General features: G+C 41.6%; 1 protein-coding gene and 1 long non-coding RNA gene across 8 annotated transcripts in view; one reads left to right on the top strand and one right to left on the bottom strand.

Moving 5' to 3' along the window:
* LOC122223981 (neuronal regeneration related protein) overlaps window positions 1–21,723 on the top strand; it is a 110,019-nt gene extending 88,296 nt beyond the window's left edge. For all 3 annotated transcript variants that reach the window (XM_042945139.1, XM_042945147.1, XM_042945129.1), the window contains exons 4-5: window positions 15,610–15,687; window positions 19,984–21,723. In XM_042945139.1, the coding sequence (XP_042801073.1) occupies window positions 15,610–15,687; window positions 19,984–20,109 (204 nt within the window). In that variant the 3' untranslated portion in view covers window positions 20,110–21,723. The remainder of the gene's footprint in view (window positions 1–15,609; window positions 15,688–19,983) is intronic.
* The window catches only part of LOC122223989, a 54,680-nt gene continuing 39,285 nt past the window's right edge, over window positions 8,638–24,032 (bottom strand). The window contains exons 5-11 of one of the 5 annotated variants that reach the window (XR_006204595.1): window positions 23,065–23,272; window positions 17,847–19,298; window positions 17,350–17,540; window positions 16,916–16,981; window positions 16,536–16,595; window positions 12,087–12,487; window positions 8,638–10,598 (exon numbers count right to left, since the gene is read on the bottom strand). This is a non-coding gene — a long non-coding RNA (uncharacterized LOC122223989). The remainder of the gene's footprint in view (window positions 10,599–12,086; window positions 12,488–16,535; window positions 16,596–16,915; window positions 16,982–17,349; window positions 17,541–17,846; window positions 19,299–23,064; window positions 23,273–24,032) is intronic. The other 4 variants (XR_006204598.1, XR_006204594.1, XR_006204605.1 and 1 more) reach the window with 4 other exon arrangements.

Raw genomic sequence — 24,032 nt, 5'->3', positions numbered from 1 at the left:
TGTAGCCATAAAAATCCCCTCCAGGATCCAGGAGGAGCTTTGATCCCAGTACTGGAACTTTAAATCCCCCACTTTATAATCAGATTCTGTGATATTATGAAAATGACCTCGAGAACACAAAGGTGCCGTGACTAGAGAGTACTGAAGAAAATGAGAAAAGTTCTTGGTGAGATTGTGCACCTATTCCCTTGTCAACTGAACAAGTATTTTTTGAGCATTTTATTTGTGCTTGGTTCTTTGCATTACAGAAGATGCACACTTGACCTGTGCCCTCAGTCAGCTTAGATTTTAGTTGTGGAAAGAAGGCTAACATGTGTGACAAATTTAATGTAATGCAATAGAATCTAGTTCTAAATTGTAAGATGCAGAAGAATGATACTATTGAACACTGGGGAATGGGGATTGTAGGGGAAATTTTTTTTTAAGGAGGTAGAAATTAAGCCAGACCCAGAGATGGCAAGTATATGGCATGCATGCCATCACGAACTCCTGCTACCCATGTGGCAGACATTGCTAATCAAGCTTGATATACCCATTATTATTATTCAGCCTGAATCGGATTTCAGAATCCTCAGTATAGAGTTCCGTTAATAATTGGTTGGAGTTGGCACTCAACTGAAAACCTAGGAGTGGACTATTTGCTCCTTGACAGCAGGTGTCATGCCTTCTTAAGCTTTTATCCCTAGGGCTTAACACTAGTCCTTAATAATTATTAAGTGAATGAAGAACTAAGACTATTTGGATAGATTTAGATGGGAGAGAAGCGTATTCCAGATGAAGGGAATACATTAGAAACATATGCTTGCAAGAGTAAGCACGATGCATTTGTACACAGTAGAGACTGTCCTGTTTAGGGCCTCTGTGCCATCAAGCACAGACCTCACAAACTAGATCTAGAAGCCAAGGACTTGATGTGCTAAGCTATAGGAAGCCACCAAGCCAGCATCTTAGAGTTGGCCCCAGGCCATCACTCGGGTTCCAACCTGTCCGCTTCTTTGCCTTTTGATTGTGCCCAACAGAAAAGAACACACACTTCTATATACTCCTGGCTAGATGGTAGCTTATTTTGTTGTTGCATCTCCCTGTCCTCAGGCTGGGGTGGAGTGGTGGAGAGAAGGCTGGCCCCTAGCTACAAGGAACTGGGAAAGAAGAAGGGAGCACTGTTAACCTGTTTCTATTGAGAAGGTAGCACCACTTCCACTGGCCAATTACAGCAGGTTCATTAGCGCCCATGTGGCCGGAGAGGGTGTTGCTGCTGCCTGAGAGGAGGCACCACACTTCCCTTCATGAGGCTAACTGGGTGGAGCCACGTGCTAATCAGTTGTAACCACACGTACCCGGTTGGTTCCCTCTTTCCACTTCTTCCTGATTAGTCAGACATACTTACTCAAAATTCAAGCCAACACTGACATCATCATCATAAAATTGTTTACAGGCCTACAGGCTGTTACTAAGTTGGTCAATAGTCTAGTGACCATTTGAAGGGAATCTCATCACATGACACACAGAAGTTGGGGAAAGCCAAGACTGAGAAGGATTTTCCTTGAATTTCTTCTGGTTACAGCCTAGACTCATAGCTTAGAATCAGCTTCAAGATTCTCAATGTGAAATGACTTCACTAACTCTTTTAGTCCCTTCAGATGAGGCTGGACTTACCTGATCCTCTTGGTAAAAATAACATAGGTAAATGTCATTCCTTGAATTCTTTATGCCTACTCTCACCTCATACTTTTAAATAATTTATTTTTTAATTTCTGTGTTTAGACCTTCATAAATTTAGTTTCTGTCAGTGGGCAGTCATGTCAGGAACCATGTAAACGAATCTTATTTCTGGCCACAATGGAATATATTTTCCTAGAGGAACCAGGCACTTGTGACTCTAAACATACCCCAGGAGTCCCTCTGTGCCTTTGCTTACTCAATCCTAGAAAGAAGGCTCCTTCTGACAGAATAAAGCCATTCTTCAAGACTGAGTTTAAATAACAGCTCCTCTACAAAATTCACCCCTGCATATCCAGTAGGAATAATCTCATGTTTTCTCTGTACAGTCATCACACAACATTCTACTTATTGGCTGGGTTATTTCTGCCCATCTGTTTTTCTATCCTCCAAGTCTGTAAACTTGAAACAAGAACACTGGCCACTAGTACATGGGCATCATCACCTCTCTCTTTGGTAGTTGAGACTGTGATGCCTTGTGTTTTGTTTTGTTTTGTTTTGTTTCCTTTTCCTCTCTAGTCATGATGGTGAATTCAGATGTGGAAAAGTTTCATCACTGAGAGGGAACTCTAGAACAGCTAGTGAAGTTGACTGGCATTCTCTTTCTGCACAGTGGAAGGAAACCCTAACTTTCATTGACATGTCCTAATGGGACGTTGGAACAGATCCCATGTCTCTGAACCAGTGTGATTGTTGCTTCAGTACCTATCCAGGATCTGGCACATCCTTAGTGACCAATAAATGTCTGTGGAATAAATGAATGAGTCAGTAGTTGGGGAAACATGGAGATCTGTTATTTCTGGGCAGAACCAGGCGACTCACCTTGAGATTTATAGCTAGTAACAGCCGAATACTCTGCAGAATTGTGACAGCTCAGGTTATAAAATTTATGGCCCAGGAAATGAGATGAGCACAGGTAGATTTTGAATTTACTACTGAAAAGCCCCTCGTAATAATCATTAAAGGTAGCTCGGTGGTAGGGAGGTAGGGGGATAGCTAAGTGAAACCTACACACAGTACAGGAACAACTCCTACATTTGGTGCTCCTTTCTTTTATACTTCTTTTGACCTTCTTTTAGAGGTCCTAAAAGAGTCCAAAAGGTTCACTTGGAATGGCCTGCTGAAAGAGGAATCTCCTCTCAGGGTAGAATCACCCGTCTCATCTGCAACATTGCTGTGGAGAGCCATTATGTGCTGGGTTATTAATGCTGTTTTTCTAGCGGGTCCACAGTCTGTGTCTCAGCAACCTGACTGAGGCGGTCATGATGGTAAAGCATAATCAGCTTTGGTTTCACAAGGTAATGAAATCTTCATAAATATAATCATGGCCTATTATTACCTTCGAGTGGCTCCCATTTTAACGTTGTGCCTTAAAAGTGTTAGGATTATCTAGCTGGAGATGTTTTGAAGCCCTTGACTTTAGGCTGTGCTTGTTCAGCATTCATCCTTACTTTCATAGACAAAAATACAAACGGGACTCGTGTTTGAAAAGGAGAAAGAGAAGATACATAAGAGAACGTGGCCAATGAAAGGAAGGTCTGTTTGCCCCTTTTAAGCTGAAATCGGGAACCAGAGCCATTGATTGGAAAGAAAGGGAGAATAGCTCAGCAGTCATTGCCAGTAATAGTATGAGCCAAAGACTCCTACCAAAAAGTAATTAAAACAAGAGGGAGATTCATAATGTGCACAGAAGTTCTGGTGTGGTTGTCCAGTTCTAGCTCCTCTCCCTTCTCCACTCCAACCGGTACTCAGATCACCATCACACGCCACTGTCCTTTGATTACTGGGGCAGGTAACAGCCTTCCTGTCTGAACTGCGTTTGATACAATTCCAGCGGGGAAAAGTACTGCAGTCTGGTGGCTGAACAGGGAGAAATCTACAAAAGTTGTTGTGTTTAAAGTGGGTCCAGGCATTTTGAGGACGCTTTTGTTGGATAAAGTCAGTGTCGGATGGAAAACCTGTTCTTGGACAGGAAAGAAGAGAAATTAGGAGAAGATACTGCATCTTAGGCAACCGACATTCAGAACTGTCAAGGAAAAGCTAGAGTTGGTAGTCAGATGGATAAAATTTACTAAGATAGTAATAAACATGACCCAAGTGAGGGATTGCTACTAAGTACTTTTCCAAGAAGTACTGTTTCATGCCCTTCATTAAATGATGGTAGTGAAAGTTACCCAGAAGGCTTACTGGGATCATGATCTGAAAGTCTGTTCTTGTTTTGCCAGGCATTTGCTGAATCTTAGCCTGTCAGTGTGCTGTGTGGGTTTGGCAGCACATGGTTGAACACTTAGCCCAGTGCCTGCTGCATTGTGGGGGACTCGGTGAATGCTGGCTGAAGGAATGAAGAGTGGGCAGGGAAAGGAACCACTCTTTGAAACATGCACTATCAGGGACTTCCAGTTGTTGTATGGTTCAGAGAATTCAGTTTTGAAAACATGACTTAATTACAAGTCCAGTCCTTTCCTGCACAGACACCCCACGATTTGATGGCTTAGTTCCAAGGGAAAAAAAAAAAAAACTCTTTTGAAGAAATGTGCTTGCTGCTTTGGCACTTCCAGCCCAAAGTAATGGGATGTACTCTTGGCAAGATGTTCATTCTATAGGATTGAAAGCTACCTACCAAATAGTGACTACCTCACCAAAATTAAGGACACAGCAAATATTTTTTGATTAATTGGTTGGATAATTGAGATTATATACCCAACCAATTCAGTTAATACAGCATCAGAAATTCTGCCCACATCTTCTCTGAGTCCTCCTCATGTTCATAATTTTGATCCTTCCTTAAGTGGATTTGACTGTTTCTGAAGCCTGGATGCTCTGGACCATAACTGAGTGTCCATTTCATGCTGCCCTGTGGAGACTTGGGTCTAATCATACATCATGAAATGCCCCAGGCCCTTGCATATTTTGCTCACTTCTTGATAATAGAATCTTAAATTGTTCTGATCTTGTTATCAAGGTCTGGGAGCCAAGTCTCCACATCTTTTCATCTTTATTAAGCATATTCTTTTTCCTTTTTTTTTTTTTTTCATGATGACTGCTTTTAAAGTTTTAATTTTATTATATGAAGCTTAACTGTCTACACTGTCACAATCAATTCAATCAGGGATTCAATTAAATTTGTTCTTTGGCATCCTAGAGCAATTCATCTGATTATTGTGAATTTTTATCAGCTGTTCTTACACTGTTTAGACAAAGCCAGAGGGACGCTGTATTTTTGAGTGGGATGGAATACATTGCATCAGTGTAATCTGAGGATCACCTGCTTTGTTATTTGCTATTTAGTGCCTTCATGATGATAATAGCTAATTGGCTTGTTACCCCGTCTCTGTTTTTCCATTTTTCTGACTTTAGGAATATCTGCATTTCTTCTGCATTAATTAAATGTTTCCAAACGGAGTCAGGTTAAATTTGTTTCTCTTTCTTGAATTACCATTCTTAGTAGTTTATACACTGTCTCTCTGGGCTAATGAGTGTTTCTTTTCTTCCTCCACTAGGATGATTTCATATTTTTATGTAGTAGAGTTGACCCTTGAACAACACAGGTTTGAACTGTGCTGGTCCACTTACATGCAGATTTTTTTATAGATACAGGACAGTAAATGTATTTTCCTTGTGATTTTCTTAATAACATTTCCTTTTCTCTAGCTTCCTTTATTGCGAGAATACAGCATATAGTACATATGACATATGAAATGTGTTAATTATGGCTGTTAAGTTTGGGGGGGGTTAAAAATTGCACACAGATTTTTGCACAAGCCGTTGGTGCCTCTGAATCCCATGTTGTTAAAAGGTCAACTATATATGGTTTGTATATTTGAAGATCATTGATAAAGATAAGGTTCTAATTCTCCTTTAAGCAGTTTGTTTTTAAATTGAAATATTGGAAAGCAAAGTTACGGTGAACATGATTTCAAATACATTTGATGAAAGAAAGATCTTCTGAATTAGACTGTGCATTGCTAGGCCCTCTGGGAAGTTGGTTGAGAGTTCATTTGGGGGTCATATTAAAACAATTTGGTTTCTCAGTAAATGCCCTTTGTAATTAGCTGCAGCCATTGCTAGATACTTGTTTTGTTCTAAACATTTCCTTCCACGGAAAATTGAAAAAAGACAAAAGTGTGATGACCAGTGTAGCTTGGGTTTAATTAGATCCAAAGTCTTAACATAACCAAGCCAGAGTTGCCGGTCTAAAAGCAGTCTTTCCTCAAGGACTGTGGCAACACATGGATGCTGGAGAGCAAACCCTCTCTGCCCTCAGACAGTGCTAATTGGTTTTTAGGTAAGTTTTTTTTGAAGGGCAACACAGGCAGCAGAGCAACAAATATTTTTGAGAAAATGCCTCTTGATAGTAGGTGTCTGCTTAGTAGGCACTAAGCAGAGATGCTCAGCGCCTCCTGTACTTGGGGTATTGAAAACCGGCCCCGGCACTCGGGGGAGCTTATGTCGGCACTCGAGGTGGCCCTGGGGAACTGGCAGAGGAGGTCCATGTCTGTCGACAGACAGTATTCTATGAGAGGAGAGGCTGGGTTTGCATCCTGCCTTCTCTACTGCTGGGTTCTGTGGGCAGGCTCCCTGATGTGTCTCCCTCAGTATTCTCATCTGTAAAATGATGAGGATGATGGAAATGGCAGCCAGTCCAGATCCCCTTACGCGTGTGCTTCAACCTGTTGCGGCACTGTGATGTATTGGTGAATTTCATCCTTGGAACCACACCGAGGATTAAATAAGCACACCTGGGAAACATGCCTAAAGACATTATAGTGAACCCGCGTGTGCATTTCCACAGAAAACTGGGGTCTCCAGATTTACATACTCTCCCTGTGTGGGTTCCAGCAACTCCTGTGTATTGTTCATAGTTCTCTTCCTTTGGAGAAGTCAAGTTTTAACGATTGGTTTACAAGGGAAGAGAGACTGAGGGGGGGGAAAAAAACAAAAACATGAGGTCAGAGTATTGTGTTGTTGGAGAATGTAGTCAGGACTTAGAATCAAGGCCTGAGTTTCTTTAATTTTTTTGGTAATGTTTATTTTTGAGAGAGAGAGAGAGAGAGAGAGACAGAGCATGAGTTGGGGAGGGGCCGAGAGAGAAGACGACACAGAATCCGAAACAGGCTGCAGGCTCTAAGCTGTTAGCACAGAGACCGATGCAGGACTCGAACTCACAAACCTTGAGATCATGACCTGGGCTGAAGTTGGACGCTCAACCTACTGAGCCACCCAGGCACCCCTTGAGTTTCTAATACTACCTTTTTCATGTCCGTTAGAATATAAGTGAGGTAATTTTGCCTCCCAAGTTGGCATTCCTCTTCCTTTTGCAGTTACCTTCACACTCTTGATGTATGTGTGTCTTCGGTGACTCCCAGCCCTGAAACCCTACATCAATTTGGGTGGGTGGCTGCCCCTTTGGGTCTTGTTTGCTTCCCACAGTACTGCCTGACTGAGCCCTCATCCCTCCTAAATCAGACCATTTCTCCTGCCAGTGAGGTTGAAAATCCAGGTGGTGCACGGGGGCACATCCATCCTAATCTTACTCTTATCCTCTGGTACTTGTAGTTTTTTGCCAGTTTTCGCAGAGGACAGGTGATGGAAACTTCTTAGTGGCCTCTCTATGACCTGAGCACTTACAGCATGTGGGTACAGATCTGACTGTATTTTTCCTTTTTTAAAAGCCAAACTGATAAGACAGTCAGCTAGCATCTGATTTAAACTACTTTTAATTATAGCCTCTTGCAATAGAAATGACTTTTTCCCTCCAAATTTGGTGATCTGTTATGATACTGTTGAAGAGGTAGCAGTCTTTAAATGACCAAGGCAGTGTGGGGCAAGCATGGAGCTGCAGAGTGGCTTGGGCTGGGGGATTTGCAGCTGCCAGTAGAAGAGGGCACACCGATGGGAAGAGTGAGTGATTTCTTTGGGAATGAGCACTTGGGGACAAAATGCACACTTTCTGGAAAATTCAGTCTTGAACTTGTCAGCAAAAGGAATGCTTTGATATTTCCACAAACTCCTCAAAAGCAACTGGCTATCTCATCATCCACCTAGAGCAAGAAAAGTCCAAAATTCTTAGGTCTAGATAAAAAAAAAAAAATACTAGGGGCGCCTGGGTGGCGCAGTCGGTTAAGCGTCCGACTTCAGCCAGGTCACGATCTCGCGGTCCGTGAGTTCGAGCCCCGCGTCAGGCTCTGGGCTGATGGCTTGGAGCCTGGAGCCTGTTTCCGATTCTGTGTCTCCCTCTCTCTCTGCCCCTCCCCCGTTCATGCTCTGTCTCTCTCTGTCCCAAAAATAAATAAAAAACGTTGAAAAAAAAATTAAAAAAAAAAATACTAGTCTTTGAAGCCTTTAACGAAAGAAACTGATTTTGGAGGACTTTTATGTTGGTGAAAATTTTCATAAGGTTTTCGTGAGTAGCACATACTTTGGGACAAGAGGAAAGAAAAAATGGCATTCTTGGTGTGTAGAAATCAGACTTCTTATAGTTATTTGAAGGTGAAACTCAGCATACCTAACATTACTTAAACCAGCTAATAAAAGCAAGACGAGATGTTTCCTATTAACCTTGGAATGTGCTTGGAAAAAGTCCTGCTAGCTCCAGATGTCTGATATTGGAAAGCATATCAGCAGCATTACCCTCGTTTGTGACAGAAAATACCATGCAGAAATTCACAAGTGCCCTTTGTCATAGTGAGCGCAGTATAGTTTTCTTCTTTTTCTCCCTTTCTCCCCCCACCCCCAGGGCCTTCCTTCTTTTTCTTCTTCCCCTCCCTTCTCATCTTTCATCTTAAAAGTAGGAGAAACATTGCAAAATATAGTGTTTCTAATTTCTTAATTACAAGTAAATCCCAATTTGTATGAAGGAATAAGGTGGTCCAGACTTAGAAACCCAATGTGTTAAGTAAATATTTAGTCTGGTTCCACTCCAGGGAGGTAAAAGATTTTATTAACATATTTGTTGAGGTCATGGGGTCAAGGAAAAACTTATGCTGTGCTTAAATTAAGCCTGAGGGGCCCCCCCTTTTTTTTTTGTTTTGCTGCTAGTTAACAAAGGCCAGTATTTTTTTTTTCTGCTGAAAAGAGCAAATATCTTGTTTTGTGGCCTTTACTTTCTTATTGTTCATTCACAAACTGCTTAATCTCAAACCAGAGCTTTAAAAAGCTGCTTTATTTTTTCCCTTTGTTTGGAAAAATCTCTCCTTAGATATCCCTTATGAGATTTGTGTCCAAGCTTTGTTCTCGTACTTATTCTTCTGGTTTACTTTGGGCTGTTATCAGCTGTTTGTACTTTGTTTTGTCTTCATCACCGAAAAGAAAAATCGTCCATTAAAAGTCAAGATTTGAAGCATTCAACTTAATTCCTTGAGTCCAGTCCACAGTTTGGCTCGGATTACTGTACCAGGCTGACCTCCAGCCCAGGGGAGGGTGCCTTGGCAGAAATCTGAGAATTCCTCGATCAGTAACTCCCTTTTTTGGATTTATGGAGTCTTTAGGTGGATTGCTTTGTGCTGAGCATGTTCCTGTTGGAAAGGAATGAGGCAGGGGTGAGAGGAGGAGTTTGCGCAACACACGTTTGCAGCTGACCTCGGTGTTCACCACGCTCAAATTAGCCAGCTGTCGCTGCAGCCTGCCTTAAACCAGGCACCATCAAAGCCTGAAAAATCACACAACAGTCTCAGATAGTGGTGGCAAAGCAAAGTTGGATCATTGTGTTAACCTTTTGTGGCTTGCTCCCGACTTGATTCGTGGCTCCTCTCGAAAGTCTTTGCTATTATTCTTAGAAATCAAAATTTTAAAGACTCAGCAGCTAAACAAGCAGCATATTATATTGTGGAACAGAGTGACTGGGAAAGCTCTTTGCGCTGACGATTAATTTCACATGTAAACACTTTCGTTTTGTTGCCAGCGAGGAGATTTCCTTTTCCTTTCTCTGCCTCCTTGAAATCTAGAAATAAAATTCCACAGCTGTCAGGTTCCCACATATTCATCAGCGGCCTCTCAAGATGGCTTCATGACGAGCAGAGTGAATTTAAAGAATTCTACTATGAAAGTCTACACAGCTTGTCTCAGACACCCCAACTCACAAAGAATTCTAAATCTCTCGCCTGCCTGTAACAGGTAGTAACACGCTGCATGGGAATAAAACGTGGACGTTTTCCGTGCCCATAGTGGACACACGCACCCAAAGCAAAGCTCATGCCAGTGGGCTTAGCCAGTGTGAGCTCTCATCATCTTCTTGAGAGCCCGTTGTCTCCTCTACCCCTGTTTCTACAGGTTGAGAACTTGTCGGGCCACAGAAGAGCTGAGAGTGTCAGCAGGTGCTGTAATACAGCAGTGCCCTAAAAGGTCCTGGTTTCCTTTCTAGCAGGACGGCACTTATGGCTGAGTGCAATAGTCAGGTGTTTGCAATGCTTTCTCTGTAATTACCCATTGTTACCGCAGCCAGCTTCTGTGTGTGTGTGTGGCATTTAGGTGGCTGCATGTTTCATTTAGTTCCCAAACAAGAATGTTTGCCAACTTGGGCACCAACTAACACTTGCTCTGCTTTCCAGAGTGCGCACAGGTGACATATGTTATCTGAATGGCCCAGTGTTCTGTCTTTTTATGTCTTCTGGTTGCAGGGCATTTCCTCCATGGTGTGCTCCATCTCCAGACAGCACTCGCAGGGTTAGGCGGATCGCTAAGACTAGGTCTCTAGAGAGAGGGAGCTGAGTGCATCATCTTTTGGCACCATCTGATCTTTGATGTAATGCTGTTCAGAGAAAATGATCCTTGTAACTCATTTATGGTTTCAGTTTACATCCTGCCCTCTCACATGGCCAGCAACACCTGGGAGCAGACTAGCTTTTGAGGGAGATTCTTAACAGCACCACTTCAAAAGGTATCTGCAGAAATGAAGTACATGTATATGCATATAAATTCTCCTTGTAATACAGTACCCGCTTTCATGACCTCCCAGCCAATTAGTCGGAACAGAACATGTACACACGCAGACACACACACATACTGTTTAGTTGGCAGAGATTACGAAATATGCTACTTTGCCGTTTGAAGAATTAATTATGCAGGTTGGACACCTGCTGCCCTGGTCTGTTTTCCTAATTGCAGGGGGTGGGCACCTGTCCTTGTTAAGTCATAAAAGGGCCATGTGTGTGCATTCCTTAAGCACACAGAACTCCACCAAGGATAGAATAATTGTGGTCATTAACAACCAAGCCATGCAACATCTTCATAGCAGGTTGCTAAGAAGGTATGTTAACCAATTAATAAGTAAGCTCCATATACATATGTGATGTTCTGGCTCTGAAATGGCCATGAACCTTCCTTTGAGGGTCATTTTCTTCAAAGAGCTACTGCTAAAGAGAGAAGTGAAGAGAGGAAAATACAAATTTAGAACCAGGAAACATGTCAATTTGTTTGATTCTGTGTGTGGACCATACTATTGGAAAACATGCTGCAAGATTTTAAATGAAAAGCTTAGGAGAGGTTTAAAGAATTTAAATGATAATCTAGTTTGTGTGGTTTTAGGACCTTGCAGGAGTTGTCTCTGACTCCCCCCACATTTTATTTTTCTAATCTGGATACCAAGTAATAATTAATATATTCAGTGACAAGCATGAACACTCAGCCTTTCCCAGAATTCAAGCAAAACTTTTAACAGTAAAATTTTCCTTGCCTCTGTATTTTCTCAAACTCTCAGGTTTTCTTAATTGTTGAGGATATGGTTTGTTTCTCTGATTCCTGACTTCTGGAAGAATAGTATTCCAGAGGGTTTTGAGGATTTTGCTTGAGCAAGAGCAAACAACTATTTTATATATGGAATATATAGAATAATTTAAAAGAATATGTATCTTCTTGATAAAAGAATGCAGTCTTCTATTGGGAAGATTATGGCAAACTTTGGTTTACTTGTTTAATAAAACAATAGTTTTGTACTGCCATGTGTATTACTCAGAACGCTTACATTTCTGAGATGTAAACCACTACCAACAACAGAGAACTCAATGAAGTTTAAAAAAGAAAAAATTCGATTAATTGGCCTTCATGAAAAACATGAACTTGAATTCAGAAAACTGAGTGAATAGAATGAGTTGAAGCCATGTGTCCACCTTTGGAGCATCAGTTGACCAGGACCAAAAAGAATGAACAGGGTTAGGGTCCAGCAGGAACAGATGGACTTCAGGAAGACAGATCAACTTACCTGTTTTCTGACCCATATATTACCAGCACCTGATATTCAGAACCAGGTAAAAGACTGGGTACAGCAGCCTGTGGGGTTGCATTTGTGCTATTGCTATTATGGCCACTGAGAGCTGCAGTGAGACCTCCTGGCCATTGGGTGCTTTCCCACATGGACCTCATTACATCCTTACCCTGAACCCACTATCTTCCTTGGCTTGCGTTTGGTAACCGTTGGATGCCCTCCCAGATCTGCTCACTGCCATCCCCATTTCCTCTGATGACAGCACAACTGATGGTTTGCTGAGTGTTGGTTTTGTTTCTTTAGCCTGTGGAGACCGGTTCCAACAACTATTGTATTTGACATAACCTATACGTTTTTGTTAATTGCACTTAAAGCACACTATTAATTTGCTAGGGCTGTCAAGACAGAGTACGTTTGTTTTCCCACAGTTCTGGAGTCTGGAACTCTGAGGTCAACCTGTCGGCAAGGCTGGTTTATTCTGAGGCTGTTTCCTTGGCTTGTCGATGGTCATCATCTCCCTGTGTCCTCACGTGGTCTTTCCTCTATGTGTGTCCGTGTCCTCATTTCCTCCTGATAAAGACACCAGTTTTATTGGGTTAGGACCCACCCTGATGAACTCATTTTAACTTAACTGCCTCTTTAAAAACCCTATCTCCAAACATACCCACATTCCAACTGGGGGGTAGGTTTCTGACAGGAATTTTGTATGTGAGGGATGCACAATTCGGCCCGTAGAACACCCTTCTATAAAATGATCTTTTTAGAAGGTCTGTCATCAAGCCCGCCCACCCCCCACCGCCGGCACAACTAGATTTGCGCTCCTAAGAGGCAGGAACTGTATTTCTCTTCTTGCAGTCTCTAGAATCTAGCAGTGTCCTGGCACACTGCAGGTGCTTCCCATACTTGAAGTGAATGCATGCATAGGCAAAGGCATTCTGAGGTATTTGAAAGCAAGGGTAATGGTTGTCCTAGATCTTTTCCCTTTAGTCCTTTGTTTTAGAGTCTCAAAACACCACTAGTATGAAAAAGAACCAAGCTGTAATGTAGGTAGTATATTTCCAGTAATCTACCAACTTTCTCCAAATCCAAAAAAGGTTAAACATCCACTTTAGATGCTATAGCCAAGGGTATGCTGAGTTCTTAGAGACCAAGCAAGTTTTAAGAATGTAACTAAGATTTCTCTATCCCTGCCATTTTTGGCTTAAAGTTCTGAGTCTCAAGGAGACTGGAAGAATTTACCACAAGGCCAAAGTGACATTTCTTTTTCCTAAAGAACACAATGATTACTTTATGATTCAAACACTAAAAAATGCCCTTGGTCAATTCATGGCTAAATTAAATATGTTTCAAAAGGACAAATTTGGGTTAGGGGAGGAAGTTTCCTTAGTTGTGGGTTTTACTATCAGATACTCATGTTCCTGAGTTCTTTGGCAAAAAAAAAAAAAAAAAAAAAAAAAATCATTGTTTTTATTTAAAAAAAAAAAAGGAAAGTTCTTAGAAAAAACAAATTGTAAAAGTAACAAGCAAAATGATTTATGAGGCAAGCTATTTATCCCTGCAGATTGGACTTGAGCGGCTTTCATAGTGATGCTTTGAACCTGGGAAGTTAAATGCTGAAGCAGTGTCATTTTGTTAAAATGGAGTGTCACAGAAAAGCTCAAGAAAAGAGATATAACATTTACTTGATGTTACTTCTCATCGTGTCCGTGTGCCTAAGTTTTTACATGTATTTGTGTCAACATTTTTGGTTTGCAATGGCACTTCATTTCTCGCTATATGTGTAATATTTGAAATTGTACTTAAAGCCTGTTTTTAAAGGTAGTAATGTAAAAATGTAATCATTTTATATTTATATTACGTGAATCTACAGTTGGTTCCAGTTGGGAACCTCCTTAAATTAAGCACTAATTGGTACTTTGTATGCTGTGACATTGTTTTAAGCCCTAAAAAAAGCTTATATATTTTAGATTGCAATTTTGTGGTCTTCCCCCATTCCCGGTTAGAGGGAGTGTCAGGGGTGACTTGTCTGTCCCAAATGAGGCAGGTGGTAGAATTCTCCCAGAAGGATCTGAGCACAGGAGGGGAAAGCTGAACAAAAGAAAGGAGGTTCAGGTTGGGGGAACCACGTGGCCCAGAAAGCAGACCTGTCCAGAGTACGAAAATAGGTCCAGTTCTTGCAGGATGAGCTCTCAAATATTTAAGATACAAGAGAGGTGATAGGCAATTTGCATTCTGGGGTGATTTGAGGGCATCGGGGTAGTGGGAAGAACTGATGTTTAGAATCTGGAAATCTAGTTTTAGTTCATGTCCTATTCTCCACTCACTTGTGGCTTTGGGCAAGTGGGTGACCTTTTTGAGTTTTTGTTTTCTCATCTCTGAAATGAGAAGACCTATTTACAGGTTTATTGTCAGGATATATTAGGGTGATATATGCAAAACTAACTGGGATGTGCCATAAACGTTCCTGGAGTATGGCAAAGATGGGTACTGTTAAACTACCCCCAAAGAATCAACACAGCCATCCACTGCTCCTACCTCAGGCCCCCTGACCAAGCGGATTACCTGGGACACTGAAAACATTACACTTAGCCCAGTGACTAGGCTACCACATCTCTGCTTCCAAAACCAAAGATGTTACCTCTGCGTGTTAACCTAGTAGTGAGATGTGCTTCTCAATATTATTTATTAAATGTGAGGCTTATTTAGAGCATTTAGTGAATCAGATCTGGAGGGAATCTTATCTAATTTTCTCCCGTCCTCTCCCCTCCCTTCAAGCCAGGCTATATCAAATGTGAATTAACTCTGGCAGATGGCTGTTAGATTCTGTTTCTAAATTTCTTGAAGGAAATTTCACAGTTTTTCTTCTTTAAATTCTTTCAGTAATTTAACAATTCTTATGCCAAGTCCTTCCTTATAGCTGACCTAAATCCATGTTGTAATTTAATTCCTAACCCCCTACTCCTGTCTTTCCCAGAGATGGAGAACAGCTGGTCAGCAACCTTCTTATGATAATACCCTCTGTATATTTAGAGAAGAATTACTCAGTTTGACTCACGCTCTCCACCTTGTCCCAGCTCTGCCCCCACCCCCAGATTCATCAGCTGTTATTCTCTGAGTCATTCATGGCGATGCTGCCCATCTCCCTGCCTCTCTCTTGGACACTTTGCTACTTTCAGGCACGGGACAGTGTTGCCAGGGGCCACATGGACCTGGGGAGAATGCAGGCCGCTTGTTCCTGCCCTCATGCTTTGTGCATAATGTTGAACTTTATAATCAATTATCAGAATAACCCCTAACAGTGTTTTATGGGTGTGTGGCACATTTATCTCACGGAGTTTTGCAAGCATATTTATCATAGGTTGCTTTGAAAGTTAGGCCTCCCCAGTACTTAGTTTGCTCAGCCAGTCATGTCATAAGGCTGCCATTTAGCATGCTAAAGGTAACACTGATTGACATCTTTGTTCTGTTGGGACTTAGTCCTGGGAGACACTGAGCCAGAACTCTCCTGAGTGCAGTATACATTTGGAAGCACACAACAGTCTGAAAGAGGTGAATGGGCTTCCCCAGTGCTCCAAGTTGCCATCAGGAAATAAGTGACACTGAGGGAGACTGAGCTCATGAAGTTGATCCTGTGTGGTTTCAGAGTGGATGCTGTTTTTAATTTGAATGTGTGTGCTTTTATGTCTCTGTAGGTTTATTACCCAGAGCTCTCTGTCTGGGTCAGTCAAGAACCATTTCCAAATAAGGAAATGGAGGGAAGGCTTCCTAAGGTAAGATCCCTACCTACCATTTTGTTAATTTTTTTTTCAATTTCAAGGCAATTAAAAAAAATCAGTGTCTTTTTTAATATCCATCTAGTCTACAATAATAATCCATTGACATGATACTGTTATAACTTTGGAAATAAAATATACTAATATGTGTGTATATGTATATATATGTGTGTGTATATATATATATATATATGTACACATATATATGTACATATATATATATATATATATATATATATATACAAGATTCTTATATATATATCATATAAGAATCGTGGAATCAATTTATCCAATGTACATTTTACAGGTTTTCAATTTGTTCCATACTTGGGTAGATAAATTCCCGTATGGTGATTAAACTGAAAAATATCTTAAAAGTAGAAGATGATGACACTTTTGTCTGGTAATAGTGCCCAAATGTCTGATGAAATTCCCCAGGAAACAAAACAGAAGGAACGTAAAAAACTATTATTTTTCTTTCTTCTAATTTTTAGGCCTAAAAATATTTTCTACAAACATGCTTTCATTGTTCTGACATCTTAGGTATGACAATTTTCTGCCTTAAGAAAATCTGTCAAATTTACATTTTGGATTTTAGCACCATTTCCAACAGCAACAGTTTTTAGGGTAGATACCTTTGGACTTTGCTGTTAAGGTAAATATCAATTTGACCTTAAGGAGGAGGACTGTACTTTTTACCACTGACCTGTTGATTTTGCAATTAAGAAAGAAAAAGTGCACTGAAAATAAAATTTCCATTTAAAAGTTTCATAAGTGTAATTGACAAATGGTGAGGCCTTCCCAGATCTTATTGACTTTTTAATGTTTGAGAAATTCTTACTTACACTAAATGGTTTCAGCAGTTCCCTTTTACTGACAGGCAGAACTTGAAGAGATTGTGTCAACTGGCAGTTTGCATTAAGAGAAAACAGTTCTAAATCACTTTTAGTCTTTCAGAGAACTTCTGCCGGTGCAGAGTGAAACCACTAGTAGGAAAGTGGGTGAACAAAATGATTCTGGCCATGCTCTAGCTACACTTGTGCTGTCTTATAGAGCTGGGATGGAGGTGAGCTAGTGTACTGGAGCTTTACTTACGACACACACACACCCCATCTCACCAGACTACCTCCCCACCACCACCTACCACTCAACCACCCCCCTAGCACAGCCCCTGCACCATACCGCCTCAACGCAACCCTACCACACTGCCACACCGTCACCTTACCAACAGCAGTAGTGTAACTCTCGACATCCTTTACTGAGAAGCTCAGGGCATAATTCGTCCAAGCAGCTGAGGGTAAGACATGATAATGGAAGGGGTAAAGAGAGTATAGTGTTTTCATTATTTCTGTCCCATTCAGCCATCTGGAAGTCCTTGATACTGGTGACATCAACCAGAGTGACAAGACTAGGCAAGTTCTTCAATGAGGTCAACAGTGCCTCCCTTTTTCTTAGAAGGCCCATCCAGGTCATTGGCCTTGCCTCCACTGAGGCATCCTCCAGGAGGTTGGCACAATGAATCCTGAGATTCAGGTCTTCTGTTAATCTCTTTCCTCTCTTCATATGTGAAGAGTACTTTAAGCATATTTGTCCTTCCCAAGCACTTTCTTTGTAGAAAAGCATATCTTTGCATAATAGAGAAAAATAATTTTGACTTACTTGATCTGAGCCACATTACTGAGTAATTGGGGGATTCATACACTAACAGTCCTCAGCAGAGAGGGGCCACCCAGCTTGAGGTAGATGAGCCACAGGAGCATCGGTCTGTGGAAGTCACTGGACACGTCTGTTCCTGCTTCTCCAGCCTTCTAGGTTGCTGAAGATCCTCAGTCCTTGGGAGCCATTATGTGCTGGATAATGGAGGAAGATAGGATTAGTTTTGCCTGAATTCTTACAAGGCTTAACTTCTGGAGAAATAAGACTACATTGTAGTCTTCCCCTTGCTGCAGAAGCCTACAGTTGCTTCAGTGGGTGCAGACTTTATTCTTTTTTTCAAAAAATGAGGGACAGGGATTAAGGGCTAAAATCTAGTAAATTCCAGCCTCCAGAGGGAGGATGTGCATTACTTTTTCTCCCCAGGAGCTCCTCTCCCCCTAGGCTTGTTGGGTTGTGGTCCCTCAGGGTGCTTTGCTAGCACACCTGCCTGCATGGCTTACCGCCACTTCCTTGCAGTGTCCAGTCACTTGGGTATCTCCTATACAGCAAGTTGCCGAAGGGCAGGATGGACAGGGACTGTTTCTGCCTCTGTTTTAATCTTGGTAGCCTTAAAATCTGAGTACTCAAGCCACAGTAGGCACTCAGAACATGAAAAATTAAAGAAGACATAAATGTTTGGGGGGGCTCAGAAGAGAAAAAAACAGTAAAAATGGTACTTTCAAATCTGAAATAATCTCCTTCGTATTTTTTGGTCTGGAAAGACCTCTCCCCAAATTACCCAGAATCCCACCCAACTCTTCATTTGGTTTTGCTGTGTATTTTCCACGGAGGTAAAAGATCATTAAGACAAAGACTTACGTAGAGACAAATGTTCTATATATTCACTCTATATTAACGAACAAAGTATGAACTAAAGTAAGCAACTTTAAGACCGGTCACGTATAGAGTGCAGTTGAGTGAAATAACACTTAAGAACTTTTGATTTCCTTTCCTGGCCTGTGATAATTGGCAGCCATTGAATTCTTCATTTATTCAAAGCCTAAGTCTTCCATATCTTGAAACGTGCTGATGGCTGATAGAGGAGCAAGAACACACATTTTAAAAGCACCAGGATTATAGTGGATTTTTAAAAAAATCTTGGGGTTATATGCCAAAACGTCATGATTAAATTTATTTTCACAACTGTAAAAGACTCCCCAATATAATGATTTTGGAAACTTACCTAGATCCTTAATTGTGTGTGAGTGGTAATTATATTTTAATTCAATTTTCTGATTTTGTCCTATTGCTATTTAGTTGTGCCAAAACAACTTCTAAATCACAGTCTAAGACTGGAACACTGAAGTACATACTGAGTAGATTTTCTATACATCCAGAAATGTAGTATGCTCGCAGAGTCTGAAATTTTTAAACCCAAATTTAGGCATACCAGATGTTTAACATGAAAAATCTATACAGTAAATAAGACTTATTAAAGCTAAATTATCTATTACATTTAGTTCATCCTGGGGCTGCTGAAAACATTTATTCAATTTCAAGTTGTTTTAAAGTCCCTGACTTCTGAATTCTTCTTAAAAAGAAATTCAAATGCCATAATTTACAGACCTCAGAGCAAGATTATTACTTTACTCATATCCAGTCAAAATAGCTTGTTATAAATGTCCTATTGGAATATGTCACCTGAGCAAAAAGGGAAAAAAAAATCTCTTAAAACCATATTGGATAATGTACCTGAGACAACTACAGCAATTAATGGTTTGGCTAACAGACAGACTGTTGTCAAATCACTATTTTCGTATCTGATTGGGGCATACAGGGTTAGCCCTATATTTTTCAATTACACCTTGGGCAAATGGGCTTCCTTGACCTGCCCTCTTGCTGTTTGGTTATGATGGAGAGCTTCTCCTCACGGGTGCTTGATGGAGCATCAGTCACATTGCAGTTGGATTATTCTAGAAAGAAGCACAAACACCTCACTTATCAGGCTTGTGAGGACAGATTTAGAATAGCCCCAAGCCAAACTCGCTGATCTCACTCTCTCCTGGCCTGCGTTTCACACTGTCTTCCTCTTTCCCACTCCCACCTTTGGTACCGCTTGTGATTCTGATTATCAGACCCACATGGACTGGGCCAGGTGTTCAGAGAATGAACCATACATAAATTACATCTGTACAAGCTGTGATATTCTTTTAAACATTTTTTTATTATATGTTGTCAAACAGGCAATTACCCACCTCCACAGCCATTGAATGCTTTAAGCAAAATGTATTAACGCTCATGAGCACCTCTTACCCAACCTCATGTTGGGCCCTGTCTGATACTAGAAACTGTCCTCAGAAACCTGACTCTGGGGAATGCTGCCTCCCACATGGCTGGGCACAGCCATCAGAGAAGCACTTGATTCTACTGAAGCCAAGGCAGCTAGTGTTTAATTACTTCATGCCCCCACAGACCTAATATTTACATTCAGGCGAACTGTGTTTAATATGTAAACTCTGCAAAACATGGGGAGTTCAAGGATAAAAGGCGGGAGGGAGAGGCAAAAAATTTCAAATGGTTTCACAAGCATGACTAAGTGCCTTTTGTGTGTGTGTGTGTGTGTCCATCTGTTTGTGTGTGGGTCCACCTGCTTTTCAGGGAAGCCTTCCTGTCCCCAAGGAGGTGAACCGCAAGAAGGATGACAAGATTGAGGCTGCCTCCCTGACTCCACTTGGCAGCAGTGAACTCCACTCCCCAGGCATCAGTTACCTCCACTCTTTTTAATCGTTAACACCTCCATTTGTATTACATATGGTGTATGGGTATTGATGAGGTCATGGTATCATATATGGGATTTTTTTCTGTGTAAATCATCAAGTATAAGAAGAAACTATGGGACTCTGAGCCTTGCTTTAGAGAATTTACAGTGGACAAATAGGTATCATCAAACCAGTTTTTAATCATTCTGACTCAAGTGAAAACGCTCAGAATTTCACACTGTGAATCCACGTTTACAACCCTTACAGGTGGGCCTTCAGGCCTGGTTCTCGATGACGATGTCTTCCACAACTCAGACTCCCTCTGCTGTCACACAACCGGTCCACTCCTGCCTTTTCACTCACACAGCTCCCTACTGCTTCTTGCAGAGGCTGAGAGTCCCCATTTTTTTTTTTCATTTAGATGTAACAAGCCTAGTAGTTTATGTTCATCAATTGTCTGTATATCTCTATATTTTATCCATGTACTCTTTTGATGTATAGAAGTAGTTTGAAACTCATTGTTTCCTTGTGGTAAGTGACCGAGATGCTGCCACAGGACCTGAGACACTGATGAATGGTGCTATTTTGGACTTTCAACATGCTCCTTGGCGAGGTAGCTCTGACGGAGTTATATTTTATTTCCATGTTCTAAGAAGGTGTTGGTACTCTGTTTCCCTGAATGTTGTTCTCTAGACCGGATTGACTTGTTTTCCTCGTGTCTTCAGTGTGGCTTTCTTCTTCAGCGTGGTAGGTTGGCGAATGCTACCAGAGAGAGTAAGAGACTCACGTCTCATTGGCTGGCGCTCATGGACATGCAGTCAGTGGAGCGGGAGCAATCACAAAACTGTAACTTACTTACCAAATCTCTTCTTTCCGGTAGCCTCGCCTGCCTAGCTTAGAGAAAGACAAGCAATAATTTGACAGGCATTTTTAGGTGTCTCTTTTGGTTCTTTTTGTTTGAAAGGATATGGGGGGGGGGGGGGAAGGGCAAACTTTTAAAATACATGCCCTCCAGAAAAAAATCCAAAACACTGGCATCTGAGTAGGTATATGCAAATTACACCGTTCCCAAAAGTCAAGTTGGAAAACCTATCTATAAAAAAATTTTTTTTAAAAAGGCAGAGCACTCTTTTCCGGCAGTTTTGAGAAGCAAGGTGTAGATTTTACATTTTTGTCCTTGCTCCCAATGAAATGGATAAACAAAAATAAAATCAGACAATACCATCTTCTCATGGATTGTTGTTGTGTTAGCCAGTCTGAAAGCCCACCTTAATTTTTATATAACCGTCTTGTAGCTCTTCCTTTGACAAGGCAGGCTCTGTCCCGCCCTGTCATGCTTCTGACTGTTAACACAGATGATGCATGTAACTTCTTCTTTCTCTTCTTGCTCCCCCACTGGCCTGAGTTTCTTGTGCATTTTCCTCCTCCCTCCTTTGTTAGAATAGGTATATCAGCTGTGTAAATAGAGCAAGAAAACAGTATTCTGCATCTGTGGCATTTATGTAGAGTTGCAGTTGTGCGCTGCTGAAAATGCAGGCTTTTGTAACAATGTGATCTTTACTGATGCACTCACAAGTACCCAGTGTATTTTAGCTATTTTAGTAGTCTTTGTTCAATAAATATGCAAGCTGTAAGGTAACTGGCTTGGCTCATCATTGGAGAGGCCTACTTTTGAATGCTTTCCCTGGTTCATGTTAATTCATGTGTTCTCAGAGCCCCAAAAGTAGACCGAAGGGCAAATCTGGAAAGAGATAGAATCTGCTCTGCCTTTCATGTGCGTTCCCTTCTGAAGGTTTTACGAGATGAGGGGTGAGGCAGTGGCTTGTCGGGATGGTTTTGGAGAGCTGCCTCTGGATACAAAGAAGAATTAAACCAAGACCCTTTTTATTTCTACGCTTTTTCTTTCCCCTTTCAGGGTACTCCCACACACCTCAAAACTTACTCTTTCTTACTCCTTGCCATTAAGACCTACCTTATGGCATTCTTTATCCCAAAGATACCAGCCCTCACGTCTTCATGGCATATTTGCACTTAATACACAGATAAAAGGCTTATGCTTGGAAGAAGATACAAATTTGAGACACGATTTTAAGTCACTAATTCATAGGGGTCCAGCTACCTGGAATCTAGCACATGGTAAAAGGGCATCACCACAACTCCTGGAGGTCTCCTGTGACCCTGAAACCCAGAAATTCAGGGGGTTCATCCTCTCCCTGTATGAGAAACACAGCTGCTCTCTTCTCCTTCCAATGACAGTGAAACTTCATTGCCTTACCACAAGGTGCGAAAGTGGCTGGCTGGGTTCAGACACTTGAGTTTCACCTGAACAGAGGCTAAGGAACAGGCCTCTGAGATAAAGGCCAGAGAGAAGGGAGAGGGGCAGAAGGTGACCTTGCCCCAAACTGGGTGATCAGTTTCTGGAGAGGCAATCCGATGCTCTCTGAGAAATCTCGAGTCTTGACGTGTGTGTGTCAGGAAGGACTTTTACACTGGGGAGTTACTTTTGAAATTAATGCACATCTCAGATTTTGGTGAAGTGTCCTATTTACCCTCAAGTTTTATTAAGATAAAGGAGCCTTAGGGCAGAACTAAATCCCAGCTGCCTTCCATGTACTCAGAATTTGTCCAATCTGAAAGAAAAGTCTTAAAACGGAGCTACCACTACCTTTTTTGTTAATTCCGTCCAGAGGTTCCTATTTCTGAACATAAGAGAAGTCCTCCTTAAACTTAATTACCTTCCACCTTATAAACAACTGCCATTTTCCTTGCCCAACAGCTTCCCATCACCTGTATGTTATCACAGCTGGGAGGGGATCCATCTTGTCTCCCTGCTCTTGCTAAAGGGGAAACAGAAGTGATGAGGCCAGGCCATGGAGGGGGTACGGCCCAGGCTGCTTTATGCCCATCTCTATTAGTTATCTATTGCCACGTAACACATGACATCCACACCCTGCATCCTGGAACAACAAACTTTTCTCACCTCACAGATTCTAGTCCAGTCAGGAACAATTTAGCCAGTGCTTCCGGCTCAGGATCTCACGAGCTTGCTGTCAAGATGTTACCAAGCTGCAGTCATCTGAAGGCTTGACTAGGGCTGGAGAATCCTCTGTTGGCAGGAGAACTCTATTCCTCCACTCACAGGCCTCCACACAAGGCTACTTAAGTGTCCTCATGACCTCTGGCTTCCCCTAGACCAAGTAATTCGAGAGCTGGGAGCGAGCCACAATGCCTGTGACCTATTCTCAGAAGTCACTATCATCTATCATATTCTATTCATTAGAAGCAAGTCACTAAATATAGCCCACAATCACAGGGAGGAAATTATGCTCTACCTCCTAAGGAGAAAAATATTGAAGAGTTTATGGCCACATTTTAAAAGCAGCATACCATCTGAAGTTAAAGCACTCAGGGTAATTGTAAGCCAGGGGCTGCAAGTGAGAAGGTTAAAATAGAATCATAGCTACTTTCACTGAAGAGGTTTTTACAGTCTTTAGAGATCCAGAGAGAAGTTTCAACTTTCCAGATTGAAGGTGTCTAAGGATAGCATCCAAGAACTGTAATATTGGGGTTGCGTAGCCTCCATTTATTAAGACTAGTATTGTCACCCCCGAAGGGAAGATTTGGAGAATGTATTGGAAACTGTAAAAACAGGAAAGCTAGAATAAATGACGTCTAAAGTTCTATTCAACTCAGTGGACTTCAGTTTGCTGATGACAACTCCCTCAGCCTCCATGAAGCTTGAAAGATTCCCTTCACTTGAAACCTTCGGGACCCAGCTATGACTTGCTAAGCTAAGGGTTAATAACTGCTGAGGCAGAGGTAAAAAACTAGTGCGCTAGCTGGAGTCCATGCGGGAAACACAAACTCTGATTAGGAACCACTCTGTTCTCTCTTTGGAGGCAAACAACCATGTCACCTTTGGGCAGAGATAGCTAACCAACAGCCATG

The sequence above is a fragment of the Panthera leo genome, chromosome A1, assembly GCF_018350215.1.
Source record: "Panthera leo isolate Ple1 chromosome A1, P.leo_Ple1_pat1.1, whole genome shotgun sequence".
Taxonomy (NCBI): Eukaryota; Metazoa; Chordata; class Mammalia; order Carnivora; family Felidae; genus Panthera; species Panthera leo.
The sequence above is the reverse complement of the archived record's forward strand: the minus strand, read 5'-3'. Positions and strand labels throughout refer to the sequence as shown.